General features: G+C 46.7%; 6 protein-coding genes across 6 annotated transcripts; 2 read left to right on the top strand and 4 right to left on the bottom strand.

The window, feature by feature from the left end:
- Window positions 1–11: 11 nt before the first annotated feature.
- CNBC5980 (hypothetical protein) lies at window positions 12–1191 on the top strand (the record flags this gene model as incomplete). The annotated part of the gene is made up of 6 exons (XM_771289.1): window positions 12–150; window positions 214–246; window positions 308–587; window positions 643–888; window positions 943–1095; window positions 1161–1191. 6 exons carry the CDS (start codon window positions 12–14, stop codon window positions 1189–1191), a joined length of 882 nt encoding a protein of 293 aa, XP_776382.1.
- Window positions 1192–1364: 173 nt separating this feature from the next.
- CNBC5970 (hypothetical protein) lies at window positions 1365–5092 on the bottom strand (the record flags this gene model as incomplete). The annotated part of the gene is made up of 8 exons (XM_771288.1): window positions 1365–1943; window positions 1991–2508; window positions 2561–2778; window positions 2831–3101; window positions 3158–3404; window positions 3457–4355; window positions 4407–4958; window positions 5011–5092. 8 exons carry the CDS (start codon window positions 5090–5092, stop codon window positions 1365–1367), a joined length of 3366 nt encoding a protein of 1121 aa, XP_776381.1.
- A 527-nt stretch (window positions 5093–5619) lies between these two features.
- CNBC5960 (hypothetical protein) lies at window positions 5620–8026 on the bottom strand (the record flags this gene model as incomplete). The annotated part of the gene is made up of 12 exons (XM_771287.1): window positions 5620–5752; window positions 5812–5885; window positions 5938–5981; window positions 6035–6168; window positions 6218–6240; window positions 6295–6629; window positions 6684–7253; window positions 7307–7454; window positions 7513–7518; window positions 7572–7635; window positions 7693–7754; window positions 7997–8026. The coding sequence occupies 12 exons, from the start codon at window positions 8024–8026 to the stop codon at window positions 5620–5622; spliced, it is 1623 nt and encodes a 540-aa protein (XP_776380.1).
- Window positions 8027–8363: 337 nt separating this feature from the next.
- On the bottom strand, window positions 8364–9411 carry CNBC5950 (hypothetical protein; the record flags this gene model as incomplete). The annotated part of the gene is made up of 5 exons (XM_771286.1): window positions 8364–8618; window positions 8672–8856; window positions 8907–8964; window positions 9040–9173; window positions 9225–9411. 5 exons carry the CDS (start codon window positions 9409–9411, stop codon window positions 8364–8366), a joined length of 819 nt encoding a protein of 272 aa, XP_776379.1.
- Window positions 9412–10125: 714 nt separating this feature from the next.
- CNBC5940 (hypothetical protein) lies at window positions 10126–12526 on the top strand (the record flags this gene model as incomplete). The annotated part of the gene is made up of 14 exons (XM_771285.1): window positions 10126–10571; window positions 10627–10740; window positions 10804–10830; window positions 10883–10940; window positions 10995–11051; window positions 11110–11246; window positions 11307–11524; window positions 11590–11712; window positions 11766–11869; window positions 11918–11971; window positions 12023–12123; window positions 12176–12230; window positions 12297–12422; window positions 12476–12526. 14 exons carry the CDS (start codon window positions 10126–10128, stop codon window positions 12524–12526), a joined length of 1671 nt encoding a protein of 556 aa, XP_776378.1.
- A 219-nt stretch (window positions 12527–12745) lies between these two features.
- Window positions 12746–14714, bottom strand: CNBC5930 (hypothetical protein; the record flags this gene model as incomplete). Its single annotated transcript, XM_771284.1, has 8 exons — window positions 12746–12871; window positions 12932–13264; window positions 13319–13396; window positions 13458–13973; window positions 14023–14117; window positions 14174–14285; window positions 14346–14510; window positions 14568–14714. The coding sequence occupies 8 exons, from the start codon at window positions 14712–14714 to the stop codon at window positions 12746–12748; spliced, it is 1572 nt and encodes a 523-aa protein (XP_776377.1).
- Between the last annotated feature and the right edge of the window lie 2120 nt (window positions 14715–16834).

The following is a 16834-nucleotide window of genomic DNA, read 5'->3' as shown; positions in this document are numbered from 1 at the left end:
CATTTTACGACATGTCACTATCACTTGATTCTACCATTAAACTTGCCAGCGGAAATCTCATCCCTCGCCTTGGGTTTGGTGTGTACCAGGCCCGCTCCAAAGAATGCGAGGACGCAGTCAAGAAGGCCATTGATACTGGTTACCGGCATGGTTTGTCTATCTTGTCAATTTTATCCAACTTCCCCATCTGATTCATATTTGATTCTTTTCCAGTGGACACTGCGCAAGCATATCATAACGAAGAAAGTAAGGCCATCTTTCCATAAGCTAGCTGGAACCCTCTTATTTACAAGCTGGCCTTCCATAGACGTTGGGCGTGCCATACGCAACTCTGGCGTACCTCGCCCCTCAGTTTTCTTGACGAGCAAGTACATGCCTTCCCATACTGTATATTCACCTACAGAAGTTTTGGATGTCGTTCGCAAGTCCTTGAAAAAAGTGGATCGTTGTGGAGACGACAAGCCTTACATCGACTTGATGTTGATTCATGCTCCATGGGGAGGAGAAGAAGGTAGAAAGAATAACTGGGAAGCCTTGACGATAGCGCAGAAAGAAGGCTGGGTGAAGGATATAGGAGTCTCCAACTTGTGCGTTCTGCCGGGAGTTGCAATGCAATGGTGTTTCAGCTTATAGCTTGTTCAGCGGTATCCACCACCTCAAAGCTCTCCCTCCTCCTGTACCAGCCGTTAACCAAATTGAATTGCACCCCTTTTGTCAACAACGTGATATAGTCAAGTACTGTGAAGAGCATGGGATCGCCATCGAGGCTTATTCGCCTCTAGTAAGGGCTAACAAGAAGCACTATGATAACGAGGTGCTGGTCAAGGTCGCAAAAAAGTATGGGAAAGAAGTGGCTCAAGTCTTGCTCAGATGGAGTCTTCAGAAAGGGTGAGGTTACTTGTCAATACTTTCTGAACACTTTTAACTAAACCATTCTGAAAGCTATATCCCTCTTCCTAAGTCTGTCACACCGTCTCGTATTGAGTCGAATGCCGATCTTTATGATTTCAAATTGGATCAGGAAGATATGGCAGAGATCGATGGCTTGGATAAAGGTTCTGAGGGTGCCATTTCGTGGAATCCTGTTAATCATGAGTAGATAGATATCTTTAATGAAACGAATCTTTTTAACGATGATGTTGCGACGTCGAACAAAACAGCGGAGAAATCGATCAAGATGCATTAAGATGAACAACTTCATAACCACAAGATATCTGTGACAGGATGTGTGTTGTTGAAGCAGAGATCGGTTGATTATGTTTCCCTCAGTCTTCCAACCCCGCACACATACCTGACATGCTTTAGGCAGAGAATCTTGACACAATGCTTGCACGGTACCCCACAAGGTATCCATATAACTACGACTACACCCAGACGTTTTTCTCTGCAGGAGGCGGTACAAATGATGTCGGTGGAGGGGCTGAGCCACTTCTCTCCAGAGGAGCACGTATTTCCATAAGGGCTGGTGGAAAATAGCGAGGCTCAGGCTCTTTGAGCTTATCGACATCAATGTCTTTGCCCAGCTCGCGCGATATGGCTTGGAAGTCAAAACCAGCGGTTTTGGGGATGGCTTGGATCGCCTCTCTCTCCTTTTGCTCCTCCTCCTCTCGCTGTTTTACCGCCTTTATCTCCAGTTCCTTCTCCTCCTCGACTGGAGTCGATGTGTCCTTTTCAGAGGCCATTTGGCCAATGTCAACCTCCTCTCGAGGGGGCAAGTCATCGTCCTCCAGTTCATATTCGCCAGCGGCGGCCTGAGAAACAGAGGGATTCGGTGTCGACGCGCCGGAATGTTTCTCGGTTGTAGGAGTATTGTGTCCAGAACCAGATGAACGGTTTTTTTTGACTGGGAAGATGCCAAGGACTTTTTTGTGATTCCTTTTCGCTTCTTCTTCTGCTTCATCGACGACAGTTCTCTCTTGGACATTCATATCAATCTCGGGATCCTGTGGATAGTCATGTCAGCCATTGTGCTTCTATTGCTTATACGTACATCCGGCTCGTCAAAGTAATCTGCCGTGACCGGAAATCCAACCTTGGCCAATAGCTGGGGCATACAGCTTCTATAGCTCATATGACCGGTAATAATTTCTGTGACATCCACATTCTCTAGACCCCAGACCGTCTCCACAGGTCGCAAGCCGGCCACTGTGTTCAAGCCTCCTGAAGTTGCGCGGAACAAGTATCCCAACATCCAATCATTCGTCGCATACCCATTGACAAATCGTCCGGCAACGACACTACGAACATCAAGCCAAGTATCGCGAGAAGCGGTCACAGTGGTACCGAAGATGAAGACCTCTTGCACGAGTCCATAAGCTTTTTGGCGAGCGAGTTCAATCAACGCGTAGAAGATCGCACGAGCACCGAGGGAGAAGCCTATCAAAGATATAGGGCGTACACCAGCGTGTCGTTGAATGATAACGTCTGCCAGAACGAGACCTGCTGCTCGCGCACGATCAAGAGCGTTCGACCATGGGTTATCGATGAGGTATCCAAGTTTGGTGAGTACTGTGTCTTGGTTTAGTAGAACTCGAATGAGATAAACGAAAATGGAACATACTCAATGGCCATTGCAAGGCACTCATCAAAGCAGTCATCACGGTAGCTTGCAATACCTGCTGTCCCACTTGGGTCAAGATCTCGCTTGTGAGGATTTTAAGCGCATTACCCATTTCTGCCATCATTTCGGGTTCCCATAAAACCGAGAAGACATCGCCGACTACAGGGTCAAGTACCGAGAAGGGTAACCTTACATCGTCAACCTTGCTGGCCATGAATCTGTATTAAAAGTAAGCATACATCCGGAATGAGACGCGATCATCCCACTCACCCTCCCATGGTAATATAACAATTGACACGCTTATCATTATGTAATGGCTTCAGCTCAAAAATCCGGACCTCTCTTGTCCTCCTTGCCATACCCTTGCCGGCAATATTGGCTCCAGTCAACACACCACCCGTAGTGATCACAGCGGCACCTCCTGCACCGGCCAAAAACCCAGTTGTACCTGTAATACCAACAGTCGCGAACGCCGTCCCCAAACCAGCGCCAATGAAAGGGGCCATCAAGCCTGCAGAGAGACCTATGACGAGGCCACCACCTGAAGGAGCATCAATTGATTTTTTCCGTTTGAAGGAACGTTGCGACATCACTCACCGACGGCAGCGAGACCCATCATGGCGTACCGCTTATTACGGGCTGCCTTTCTCCTCCCCTCAATAATCTCATGCTGACCCTTCTTCTCCATACCTTCTTGAATTTCCAATGCCTCGGTCACTCGATTTTCAAATCGCACAACGTCAAGCCAATCAAATCCGAGAGCAGCAGCGACTCTCACTAAGAATGCTCGCGAACGGGCGTCAAATACGGAATCCGCAATTAATACAAGGAAAAGATCACACAACTAGGTTTGAACTGTCAATTACGTAGATGATCATAAAACACAATTTACTTACGACAGTCCAGCGGATATCAAGTGTTACATGTTCATCCGTCGTAGAGAGCGACGTTGATACACCAGGAAGAGCTGGTAAAAGTGCTGGGGCCTGGGGATCTGCAGCGTCGAACAACGTGACTGGTTCGCCCTTTGGCGTTTGTTTTGTATCAACCGAAGGCTTTTCAGTTGCGTCCGAAGTCGATTGAGATGCATCCTCCGTTTGAAGAGATTGAGGTCGGCAAGGAGTAGGTCGATCTGCGGTTGACGCAAACGCAGCATCCAATGGTGAGTTGGAAGGTTCAGAGAAAGGAGACGAATGAGCACCACCAATGTCGCCTTCATCCTTCTCAAAAGATGATAGAGTCTGAGCTTTGGATTGGGCTCCAGGTGCTCTTGTCTCGGACACTGCAAGAGATCCTTCATTTTCATCATCGGAGCCGAAAGGATTGACATTTGCTTGAGGGGAGATGATAGTGGAAGAGTCATTCGGGAAAGACCCTTCTGACAATGGCGATTTGGTTCCCAATAGGGGTTTGGGGACATCGTCGTCGTCGAATCCAAATGGGTTGATCGATTTAGAGAGCAGTTCCAAGGAAGAGGATGATGCTTTTTTTCCCATTGGAGAAGCCGCGAAGCTGATCGATCGCTCTTCAACCTCGTAGGGAGGGGGAGGTTCAGTTTCAGTATCTGAAGCGCCTTGGTCCTCTACCACGACATGTCTTTCTTCTTCTGCTTTGGCTTCACGCTCTGCTTCATCATCTGCCTCTGCTTCCTTTCTCAGTGCTTCCTCCAGATCAACTCTTTCTTTCTCCTTGGGATCAAAATCGGGATTGTTGACAGTATGCGTGGTCATGAGTGCCGGAACGAGGTCTGACGGGTCAACACCATGCTCCGCCAAGCTTTCAATCATGCGTTGTTCTATGAGTCAATGAGCTTCATGATAGGAGTGGTGGTGATAGGCCCTCTTACCATCTTTAGTTAATTCCATGTGCTGATACAGCCTCGCCATGAGTTTCAGCATCCAGATATGTCCACTCTCTACAACGGGCACCTCGGCCTTTCCTTTTCCTTTGACACCCAGCTTATTCTTGGCCTTATATCCCTCCCATCCTCTGCCCATATCCCTCAGCATCCTCTTCATAATCAAGTGACACAGTGCCACATATGCAATCCGCTGTCCTTCCGTCAACAGTTCCTTGGTCGTTTGCATCTGACTGAGAGGCGTCATGGCCTTATCCTCATTGAATAGATACTTTGTCCGCATATGTACTTCCTCAGACTCTTCGTCCTCATCCAGTCTTATTCGTGTATAGTCGGATTCATCTTGTTCCACCTTTTCTCTCCATGAATCGGTCGCCAGCGTGTCTGCCTCAAGTTCGAGGTGTTTTCCGGTGGCGTTGCCGGTACCAGATGGTCCGGCAGGATCGTCGTCGAGACTGATGGATGTGCGATAGTGATATTTTTTCTGATCCTCTTCATCCAAACCGAATGGATTGCTGTCTGAGCGAACGACTGGCATATCTAAACACGAAAACGAGTAAGCGCCAGATGATTTCATGAATTCCAGACCAACCTTGCCAGCCATCATCGTCATCCAAATCCGGCCATGTCTGAACAGCAGGGGTTGAAGCTGCCCGCCGAGGTGATGGAATCATTGTCTATAAATCATCAAATACCGGGGACTACCAGTGAGATGCGACGACGTGGTCGCGTCACCTTGTTAAACGGCGGGTGGTCAGAAGAAATTGCGGTGGGGTGTAGCGATGTGATTGGGATGGTGGGAGTAGACGGCTATGGCGACGTGGCTTTGATGATTGGAAGAGAACGGTACGTAGGCTGGCGGGAAAGAAAAGACGCAGCAAACAGAAGTCGAGCGAAGCAAGTGCGCGGCGGAATGAACTTTCGCTCGGCCCCGAACAGATAAAAAAGCGTCTCCTTACTCCGTTGACTACCCATGTCGACAATCCTCATCGCCCATTGCTCATGGTTTACTGTGCCGCTTGCAAACATTCACATTTCCCCCCTTTGACAAGCCTTTCATTGCATAGCCAAAATTCCAGATGTACAATAATAATAATGATAAATGATAATGAGGATGATATTTGTAAGGCATTCAATTCAATTCCAATCGATGATCTCAACTGCTAATAAGCTGCAATTACTATAGCTGCAATTGGCCGTTCTACTGAGACGTAGCCCCAGACAAGATTAATTGATTCTGCCCCTGGTCCTTCAAAGGCCACTGGATGGGAGGTTCTCCCCGTAACGCGCGCCACTTATTACTGATCGCAACTATTGAGTCGTCGACAAGAATGCTATAAAATTGATCAATGCCATGAACGTGATTGTTATTAAAGGCGATCTTCGAGCTTACCTGTAATCGTGAATGAATTTTTCGGATACCTCATAGCTTCTATGGTCAAGTACGTCGTCACCGTGAAGGGTGAACTTTCCTTTTTGTCAGGCACACTCATCCGAATACAGGAACAGAACGTCCTACCTCGGCCAATAAGGAATGAAAAACCTCCACCAAGTCGTATCGTCCTAAATGAAAGGTCAGGAGCAGCAAATGAAAAAGACATAAATGAACGACTGACCGCGGAGTAAGATCATACGGTCCCGCAAGGACGGGAAACAAATTCCATCGATAGCGTGCTCGTGAGGAACTGTTCTTTGGACGACCGTAGGACGGAGAGATGGAGGGAGATGATACTCGTGGTTCATGCGGAAGCTGTGAACAAGTGTCAGTACGTTTCCTCTTGTCGCATTCAAAAACCCACTTGTTGAGATGATAGGTGATAAGCTACAAATTTACAGTTAAACTTTATGGAACATGACAACGAGTGAATGAACATACCTGCATAGCCTCTAACTTTCTGTCAGGTGTATCTCCTTCTTCAATGGATTTGATCAGGCTGTCCTCCGCTTTGCGTCTTTCTTCGATTTCTTGCGACGTCATACCAGGGCCATCGAAAGCGCCGCGATGTTCAGCGGCCAGTCTTCGGATGGAATCACTCTGCGTCGATGGCTCATTGCTTGTAGAAGAACGTCGAGTAGATTGGTTGCCTTCGTTCACCAAAGGGGCCACCGGCCTGACTGGGGTGACACAAGACGGCATGGATGGATTGGACGGTGGATAATTTGCGGACGAACTATTCGAAACGGCAAGGTTGGCAGCCAGCGGATCGCCGGCTAATGGGTTTGGGGGGATAGTGAGACCAAATCCACTCATGTCCGCCGACCCACCTAAAGCGGTCGACCCATTATAGCTGGGAAAGCGAACATTCCCAGTATTAGAAGACATTAGCCTCTGTTGCTGTCCATAATCTACACGAGGAAGCTCATTGGGGACACGACTTTGGCCCATCTGACCGTTGATGTCGAAACGACTTATTGAGGGGTCATCAAACGACTCGGAAGCCATAAGCATGCTGTCGAGATCGGGGAACAAATACGTATACTCGTCGCTGGGTATTGGCTGATCAAAAACCGACTTGATCCTTTTAGAGTTAGAGATGTCACTGTTTTGTGAAGTTTTGCCTTTCTCCTTTCCAGCGCTAGATGCGCCATCTTCAGGCGTTTCAGCAGGCCCTATTGGAGTCCCACCCTCGTCCTCTGTACGCTTGCGCTTTGGAGGCAAATTGCCCGCTCTGCGACGAGGCTCACCAAGCTTGATGCCTGGATTAGACATCTCAAGCTCTCGAGAAGCTTTGAGATTGATAAATGCCTCATAGACCGTATCAGTGTCAGCGCGATTCAAGATGGCATCCAGCTGATCTGCCGAAAGACCAAGCCTGGGCAAACAAGAACCAAGGCCTAAACTGCTGTTAGACCGTGTATACAGCTTCTAGAATGGGTTAATAACTTACCTTCGCCAATGAATGACGCAGTAAGTCTAAGCATATGTCTTAAATCCTTATTCTCCTTCATCAGATTTCGCACTAAAAGCGTCATAAGTTCCACACGCTCCTCTTTGTCGCCCTCAAGCATCTGCACCTTGGCCTCAAGGTCACGGATCTACAACATTTAGTCAGATAATTGGGTCATTCATTTCATACATCTTAGGCAGACACACATATTGCTGTCGACTCCATCAGCTGAACATGAAACACTCAGTGCGCATTGATTGCTTACCTGCTTACGAAGCCTGAACTCCCTCTGGGCAATCCTGTTCTGAGCCTTTCTTGCCGAACTCGACCTGGCACTGAACTTCAGAGACTGAACAGCGCAAGACTGAAGCATTTTGAACACTTACGAGCCTCTCCCATGAATATCCTCTGGTTGGGCCGAATCACCTCTCCCTGAACTCGCCTCATCCTAGACATAGCGAACACCGTTTCCCATGCATAGAGTGCAAAGAATGGCGAAGGTTAGGGAGACGAGGATGACCGTCGTATACATATGGGAGATGGATGGATGATCGAGGGAATGCGAATTGCGAGGATGTTCACGTCAACATGGTGAGGTCAGCAAAAGGCAAAACAGAGAGTTCTGATGGGTGGAAAGATTTGTGGCTGTGAATAGGACGTTCTCGACGGCGAAGTGGGATGGAGACTCACGTCTGAGAATGTGGGGTCCTTGGGCGGCATGACAGGGAGATTGGAAGTCTCGAGACAGGTACAGGGTATAGAGATTTGGGGAAATTTTCAGGGGAAAAATGACAAGATGGGTAGGAGCGATGGAGGCGACGAAGTTTCGATGGTCGGTGAATCAGGCAGCTTAATTGTGCAACTTTGCGGCACAGAGCCTGCCGGCGCGGCAACCGCTGGTAGGTATTATATCTCACCCATCAAACAGCGAATATCATACATACACACTCACTCAATCATCTTCAAAATGCATAAAACATTAACGATACATACGAAACAACTAAACAGATGCAGTAACGTGAATGTGTACAACAGAACAATACGCCGACCTGCACCATCAGTCTTCCCTCTTCTCCTCACGCTCTTCCCTGAATCGCGCCACTCTATGTTCAGGAGGTAACGCCACTGTCCGAGGACATGGTATAGCTCCTTCATGACCTGCATTCTTCGAAGTCCACCCAAGCAGTCGTGACATCATCCACTCCGCGACCCCTTCTCCGGGAAGAGGCCTGATAGTCTCTACCTCGTGTGAAACGATCAAACCTGATGTGGGAGAGAAGGTGTATAGAGACGATGTATGCCATTTAGCCTCCTGTAGAGTACACAATGTCAACGTTGTCTGACAATAACATAACTGTTGCTTACTTTATGAGGAGGCAAGCGCAGGGTGCCATATACTGAGACCAAGACCCTGATCTGCTTCATACGGTGGCTGGGGATCCCTTTTCTCGCAAGTAAAACTGCGGCTCTTTTGCTTTCTTGTCCCATGTCTTGAGGTGATGGGGAGAATGTCATTCTCTCCATCTCTGATCGCAAATCTGTATGTAAGGCTATTGTGATGTTAGCAAAGTCCGTTTAAAAAAACCTGGTGAAGTCAGACCTTGCATGCCATTGCGAGTAAGAGAGAACGCCATTGAATAGCCAGACAATGAGGATATCTAGGAATATTGTTAGTTCGGACAGCGTTATTCCTCCTTCAATTGGAGGAGATGAAAGCATTCCACAGTACGTACCTTCAAAGGCAACGGCGCTGGTAGCTTGAGCAGCATATTCTGACTATAGATGTCAGGCGGTAACATTGTCGCTGCTGTCATCTCAGCATTAAAGAAATGCGGGAGTGTTTCTTGAAGGTGTATCATTGCCCTTGCTAAAAAAGCTAATGTGAGTGCTGATACTGTTTGTGTGTACGCGAACTTACCGACACGCATATCCCATTCCCGATCATCCACTTCCTCTTCGGGATCAAACCCTTTCCCACCACCAAAGAGTTCCTTACCCTTACCCTTTCCACCCGGAGTGGGATATACACCATGCTTTGAGGAGGGGCCAAGATGAGGTACAAAGAAAGGAACAGAGGACGGTGATGAAGACGGAATGAGTGACATGGAACGAGACTGAGAGGCCACTCGCAAAGGGCGAAGAGACATGCGAGCGGACGATGATAGAGATGATCTAGAAATATGGGGGAGCACAGACATGATATTTTGGCAGGGAACGTCTGTAGCGAAAGAAGGAGAATTTGAGATTAGTGAGATCCAAGGAGGTTGCAACATCAGAGATTACTTACAGCTGAGCAATGAGGGATTTTGTTTGCAGGCGTCATGGTCGGGAGATGTTGGAGTTTCTATTGCTCTGGAAATAATATGGTGACGTCGCCAAAAGGCTGGGGAGATTGAAAGGCTCTCCGCCGGTTCTGATCCATATGGGTGGTTGTCCCGATCTCTGTCCCGGTGTCTTACGATAGCTATAAATAAAAAAGATAATTATCTGTTGTCGGAGATGTCGGCCATCTGCGACTGCTGGTGGCAGACACTCGCTGCTCCAGTCACTCCGTCTTATCTATCGATCCGACTCCTCATAGGGCGGGAGTTCTCCGTTTGATTCAAACTGTTTTGGAAAGACTAGAAGCTTCTACAATTCTACGACATAACTGCAAATTAACCCAGGCTTCATCAGCAAATGTTGCTGCTGACCGATGGCACTAATCTACAGTACAACCTCACGCCCACCACTGGTTTTTAGGACAAATACCGATAGAAACAGATTCCTCCAAGGACCACTCTCGCCAACAATCAACAGTATTAAAGGTCTGGTTACTTATGGAGAAAGTCGGAGGAACCCGCAATATCGTCTCCGAAAAAGGCCAATCTTCTATGGATCACGATTATGATACAGAATCATGTCCTATTGTCAATTGCGGCAAACCACTGCCCTTCCAGCATAACAAGCGTCGCAGATCATCTACAGGGGTGGTGGAAACATCAACACCTGCACCACCACCTGAAATTGAATTATCGTCCACATCACTGTCCTCTCGCGAAGCACGGCAAGTTATTACGTCCTTCCCTACCTCTCCTGCCAATCCTATCAACTGGGCAACCAGAAAGAAATGGACCATAACAGCAATTCTTGCATTAACTGGATTCATTTCCACTGCAGGAAGTTCCATCGGCGTACCTGGGCTACATGCAGTAATGTCTGAATTCGGAGAGACAAACGAGAAGATAGGAGTTCTAATCGCTGGTGCCTATGTTCTAGGTCTAGGGTACGCATTACCAGAAACCATAGAACGCGTATTATAAGCTTACCTTTTCTTAAAGAACCGGACCATTTGTGTTTGCACCAGTGTCGGAGCTCTATGGACGGCAAATAGCCTATATCTCAAGCCAAATATTCTATGTCTTGTTCACCTTGGGAACGGGTTTCACTCAGAGGTTTGTGCTTTGAATGGCAATAGATAACTGAAAGCGTCAGACTGACCAGGGCGTTACATATAGCATGACAGCACTTATCATTCTACGATTGTGAGTGGCCAATTTTGAATATGTATGACGATTTCTCAAGTTACAATTCCAGTTTTTGCGGATGTTTTGCTTCTCCTCCGCCATCTCTAGGTGTGGCGACTTGCGCTGATGTGAGCATGACAGCCTTCTAGAATGAAGTCGAATTGCGCTCACCAGTTACCTAGATGTTCCTACCACATGAAAGAGGCAAGCCCATATCATTGTATGCTCTAGGGCCGATTGTACGCCTTTTTGATCACATACTCCGAACCATTATGACTGACTAATACATTTTTGCAGGGCGGGCCCATCATTGGCAACATGATAGGCTACTGGCTATTGTTCGGGGGATGGAGATGGGCCTACTACTTTATGACAATAGTTGCGTTTTTCAACTTTGTATTGATGGTCTTTTTCCTCAGGGAGACCTATGCTCCGTACGTATCTCCTTTCTAATCCTTTCCCATAACTCTTGAGACTGACTCGTCATATATCAGTGCTATTCAAAAGATCATGGACTATCAGATTACTCACCCACTTTCTCCTTCGACTTCCAGGCGGAGACATCATCTGCCAAAGTTAACCTGGATGATGGCGATGGTCTCAAAAGAGGACGCGAAAGCAGTCTATGGCAGGGCATTTTCACGTCCCCCACGATTGCTGTTTACCAACCCGGTTGCGTTTGCTTTCTCTTTGTATTACGCTTATGTGTACGGTAAGGTTGTGATTCTCACTTTGAATAGACCTTATAGAGCTTTTGAAACTGATCTTCTGCTGTAGGTATAATCTATCTTTTTTTGGTGGCTTTACCTCTCTTGTACGGCAAGCCGCCATTTAGTCAGCCCGCCTTGTTTTCATACGAGTGGCCTTTGGCCACAATGGGTTTACCATACATTTCTATGGGTATTTTTAAGGCTGTGTTGCATGGTGTATGGATCTGATGATGCCGGTTGTAGGCTTGGGCTTCGTGAGTGCGGTGGCCATAGCCTCCCAGTGTCAAGACCGTATATACAAACACTTTTCAAAGATTAATGGTGACAACGGCCAGCCAGAATATAGAGTATGTTCCGGGTGTAGCATTAGATCCCACTAACGGTTCTTTACGCAGCTCGTACTGACTCAAATAGGCATGTGTATCATGCCAATTGGACTATTTATTTTTGTAAGTGCGATGGTTTCAAATTTTTTGATTTGCTAATAACAGTATTAAAAGGGGTGGACAGCGAACGCAGAAGTACACTGGATGGGACCTTTCGTGGGCCAGGCTGTCATGGGAATTGGGTTGATGCTAGCATTTAACACCATCCAGAATTTGTTGAGTGGTAGCAATGTATGCTTCGATCATCTCACTGACACTTGTCCCTAGCTTCGTGGATGCTTTTTATCCTTACTCTGCTGCAGCCGTAGCCGGGGCAACTGCTGTAAGTACGGTCCTGCCAGATGGGCGCCGTCGTTACTGACAAATGGATTTGTTTCGGGGGAGCCAGGCTCGTTCGGTTGTGGCGTGTATCATGCCGCTCTTTACGACCACCATGTTTGTAAAGCTTGGATGGGGGTGGGGTGGTACCCTTATCGCCTGTATAGCCATTGTCGGAATACCGGCGCCAATGATCGTGAGTAAAGTAGCGTAATATGGTACCTCAAGCAAAGCTGACATTGATGGCAGATGTTCTTTTTCGGGCAGAGGTTACGAGAGCGTTATGCCTTCCAAGGGTAGCTTTTGGTAGACCCCTGGTAAACTTTGGACATAAATGATGATAAACATTAGGCTCTACAACATGAGATATTTGAGAACAGCGCATGAACTGATGTAAAGTGCAAAAAAACGCATCTAATAGCCTTAAACAAGATAGAAAATACGCGACATCCACTGAGATCCAAACAGGCAGCAGACGCACTACGTCACGAAGCCCAACATATATCTTTATTGAGAGCACTAGCCGAAGCGATTTAGCCTACTGCTGGGGAGACTAGGGAACCCAGCCCTTGGAATAGTTCCTGTAGCTCTGACACTATCTGGTTTCAAGGGTGATAGATACGCTGGGATGACGCCGTCGCCGCTCTTCACGGGCGACAATTAGCTAGCTGCTTCTTGCGTCTAGTGAGGTGACCCTTGACTCACATTCATGACAGGATCCCAATTGAAAGTGGGTGGCGGTTGAGTGCCGAGAATTCTCTTTTTCTTTTTCTTTTCATTGGCGGAGGCTGCTTGCTCTTCTTTTTCCATTGGTTTATGCTCGACGACCTCGTTCTTTGACGATCGAGTTTTGAGAGAATCAACCTCGTTCTCAGCATCTGACACTTCAACAGCGATTGATTTGGGCTTGGATTTTATGGGAGATTTCCGTGCGGCCTTCGATTTCTTGATGGGTGCAGGGGCGGAATCATCCAGTTCAGAGCTTGAATCAACTGATGCTTTAGTCTTTGCGCGCGCTTTTGAAGAGAGCTTCGAAGGCTATGAAGCAAGAATGATCAGTGGCTTGCGATTAATGTGAGAACCTCTGCATACAGATACCGCTGTCTCGGCCTTCTTCGCCTTTTTCTTTGTAGTCACTTCGTCGCCAGAACCCTCTTTCACTGGGCTTTCCTGTTGGAAATATATTAGCTAGAGGTATCCCCAGTGAGAGTCATATGATAGAGCAAAGTACCTTTCTGATCTTTCGATTTCCTGGAGTCGTCTTGCTTATCCCTGCTCTCAAACCATGCAGCTCTTCTTCTATACCAAGCAGACGTTCTTTTTCCTCATTGGCATCTCTTAATCGTTTCTTTAAGATTTTTTCTTTCTCCTTCCCACTTCTCACAGCTTCTTCCAACTCCTCCTTCAGCTCTTCAATCTCTTCCTTTTTCTTTTCCAACTCTGACTTCATAGCTCTCAACTGAATTTGCGACTCTTTCTTCTCTTTCTGATGCTTGCTGGCCGAACCTTCTTCTCGTAGCCAGCTCTCAAGCTCTGATCTTGCCTCCTTTTCACGGTCTTTGAGACCACGAACTTTCGTCTCTAAAGAAGTCACTTTGTCTTCAAGAGTATTAATTTCGGCGCGAGCAAACTCTAGTTCCATCTGGGCTTTGGTAAGGTCTTTGGAAGACGTTAGTTGTGATGAAGAAGCCTTTCTAATGGCATTGCGCTCTTGCTCGAGAGAAGCATTAGATCTTTCTAGCATAGCCTGCATCATGAATCAGCAAACACATGTAGTTCCATAATGGCATACGCACTTCTAGATCTTCAATTCGGATGTCTCTTTCCTCAATTTCTCTTACTAATTCCTCTTCCTTGGCCTGGAACAGAGTGATTTTATGGTCTCTCAGAACTAGCAACAGGGGTTCAGCTTGCTGTATACACGTTGAAACAAATCCTGAAGCTTACTTCGGGCTTTTTCTGCATCTAATAATCTGGTTTCGAGCTCCACAACAAGCATTTGCTCTTGCGCTACAGCCAAAAGTGCCTTTTGCTGCTGGACCATTGAGTGAAGCTGAAGCTAGGAGTACCGTCAATATAAGTAAAATCAAATGGCCATAAGAGATCAAAGTCATATTACCTCTTCTTTCATTTCTGATCCCTCCAATACACATCGCTCGAGGTCCTTCTTGGATCTTTCGAGCTCTCTTTGGGTGTTGTGGAGTGACACCTGCATTTCGTTCAATTTGGCTGCCTTCTCTTTCAAGTCATTCTCTGAAGCGCTCTTAACCGCTGTCAACTTCCTCTACAAAGACGTGACATTAACGTTAATATCTGAAAGATGATGGCCAATTTCGCGTACTTCTAAAGTTTGATTCTTCCGCACCAACTCGCTTACTTGGTGTTGGAGGTTGTTGATCCTAGCTCGAGAGGGACCAGGAGTCTCTGAAGATTCTTCGACAAGAAATGAAGCGGGAAGCCTTGGGGGAGTCTTTTGTATCATCGACATTATGGCGCCGGATACGTGTGGACTAAGGAAAATGAAATGGAGATGCTGTTACTGACAAACAAAGTGGCTTGCCCATAATTGATTGTTGTTGTTGATTTGTTTCTGCTTTCAAGGTGTGCCTGGTGTGACTCCTGTTGGGGGGGCGATTGGGACACCGATTGGTGATGCTATCCTCTAATTACGTAAGACAACTCTTGTTATATATATCCTTAATTTTAATGGTAACCGTAAACCTGCCGGGTCATTCAGAACAGCCAGAAGAAGCTTGCTGATCTCCTCCTCATCAGAAAGGTTTCAATCGTACTTAACGTGACAGCTGCCTGATGCTGCTTCCTGATGTTCCTTTTGCTGTCGTGCTCTTCTTCTGTATCATTCTCCAGTCCCATGCCCCTTCATTCGTTCGCTTCTTTCGTCCTGGTCAGCACTCGTAGTATTGGGTCCCACTTCCTTCCCGTCTGGCATTTGTTGATGCGCAATATTGCCTTCTCTACGTAGCAGTTCTAATAGCGCCATCGAAATTCCGACTTCTGTTGATACATCTATGACTTAAAACGAGGAACGAACCGATCCGCTAACTGAACTTAACTGCTTCTTTAAGCTTCATTTTTTATTGACGCCGCAAGCGTAAGCTAAATAAATAATTAGTCTCATTCGTTGATATAATTAATGGTAGGCTCACGACGAAGTTCACTGCCAATTTTTCGCGAGCCTAAAAAGAGAGGATACTGATGGCCCTGGTGACGTCAACGGGAGAATTTTTTGCGCGAACGACGGACATGTTTGTTAAAAATATGTTATGCAAATAATAATTATTCATCTTCTAGGCGCCAGGAGGGAAAGCCATAATAAGGGAGCCAAGAAAAAGAAAGGAGCCTACTCTCCCATGTTCCTAATAAGTAACTACGTATCTCTTCTTCTTGGCTATCTGAACCCCCCTCCCAATGGACGTCGTATTTATTTCTAAAAAGGTGATGAGCGGCTTGGCCTTCAGTTCTTTCCTCATTTTTTTTCCTTTTACAGTAGTATCGATAGTAGGAATATGTAAGATTTATGGGAATGCGTCGCAGGAAGAAGAAAGGCCAAGATCTGAGCGATTTAAAGAAGTCCGACATATCCATTATCCGTCTTCCGTTCTCCTCCGTCGTCATTCGCCACTATAATAATGTAGTGCGTGAAGCGAGAACCTGTCTGGTATACTATGCAATTCTGCAGTAGTAGTGGCCCTTCTGTTTTTCTCTCTCCCTCAGCGCTCCCCTCCAGTAACCCTCCATCCTTGACCCTCCCGCCCGTTCTTACCCACGTCCGTCCATACCCATCCCATCATAGTAAATGTGAAGGAATCAACCTAGAAAATCGGATTACTATTAATTTGATGCAGTCCACGCTCTTATTGCACTTGCAACTTGCAAGTCGGTCAGCCAAATTGGCCTCTTCTGTAACCTGTACTTTTAAATAAAACTTTTTGCAAACTTAAAGTGGTTTTACTCTTTTACCACACTCCTCCCTCCACAAAGGCTCATTATTGTAGTTGTTAAAATGGCGAAATTACAACCACCGCGGCCGTCGCGGTATTGATGTTGATGAATAATACTTCCGGACATGACAAGTGGACCACCTCCACTTTAGCTCTCCCTGTAGCTAAATCCATCGTCTTAGAAGCGAACTCTATATAATTAAATGTTCTCTCGGCTTTTGCCGTAGATCTTTACGTCCTACGTATGCTGAATCATTTGTGGGATTGTGGCAATAAAAGCGGCAGAGGGGTAGTTACGGACATGAGCAGAAAATGACGCAAGTAATTCCATCATCATGGGACGGGCGACGGAAGGGCGACGGATATCTCCTGCAGTCAGATATTCTCTCATTTGATATCCCTCATATCATGTATTTCGCAACTTCTATATCGTCAAGGAAATGGACCCTTGAGCGATGACCGAATCTTCCCACGGAAATGACTGGTGTACACCAGCTGGTAATTCATAATTGACCACTCCGACTAAATATAAAGGAAAGCACCACCCGAATGTTCTCTCTTTGACCCCCATCCAACCAAGTACTCTATAATATAATATAAACGTCCTGCCTCTGATCAACTTCGCTTGTTCTTTCATCAACGACTT

Source organism: Cryptococcus neoformans, chromosome 3 (genome assembly GCF_000149385.1).
Source record: "Cryptococcus neoformans var. neoformans B-3501A chromosome 3, whole genome shotgun sequence".
Classification (NCBI taxonomy): domain Eukaryota; kingdom Fungi; phylum Basidiomycota; class Tremellomycetes; order Tremellales; family Cryptococcaceae; genus Cryptococcus; species Cryptococcus deneoformans.
The sequence above is the reverse complement of the archived record's forward strand: the minus strand, read 5'-3'. Positions and strand labels throughout refer to the sequence as shown.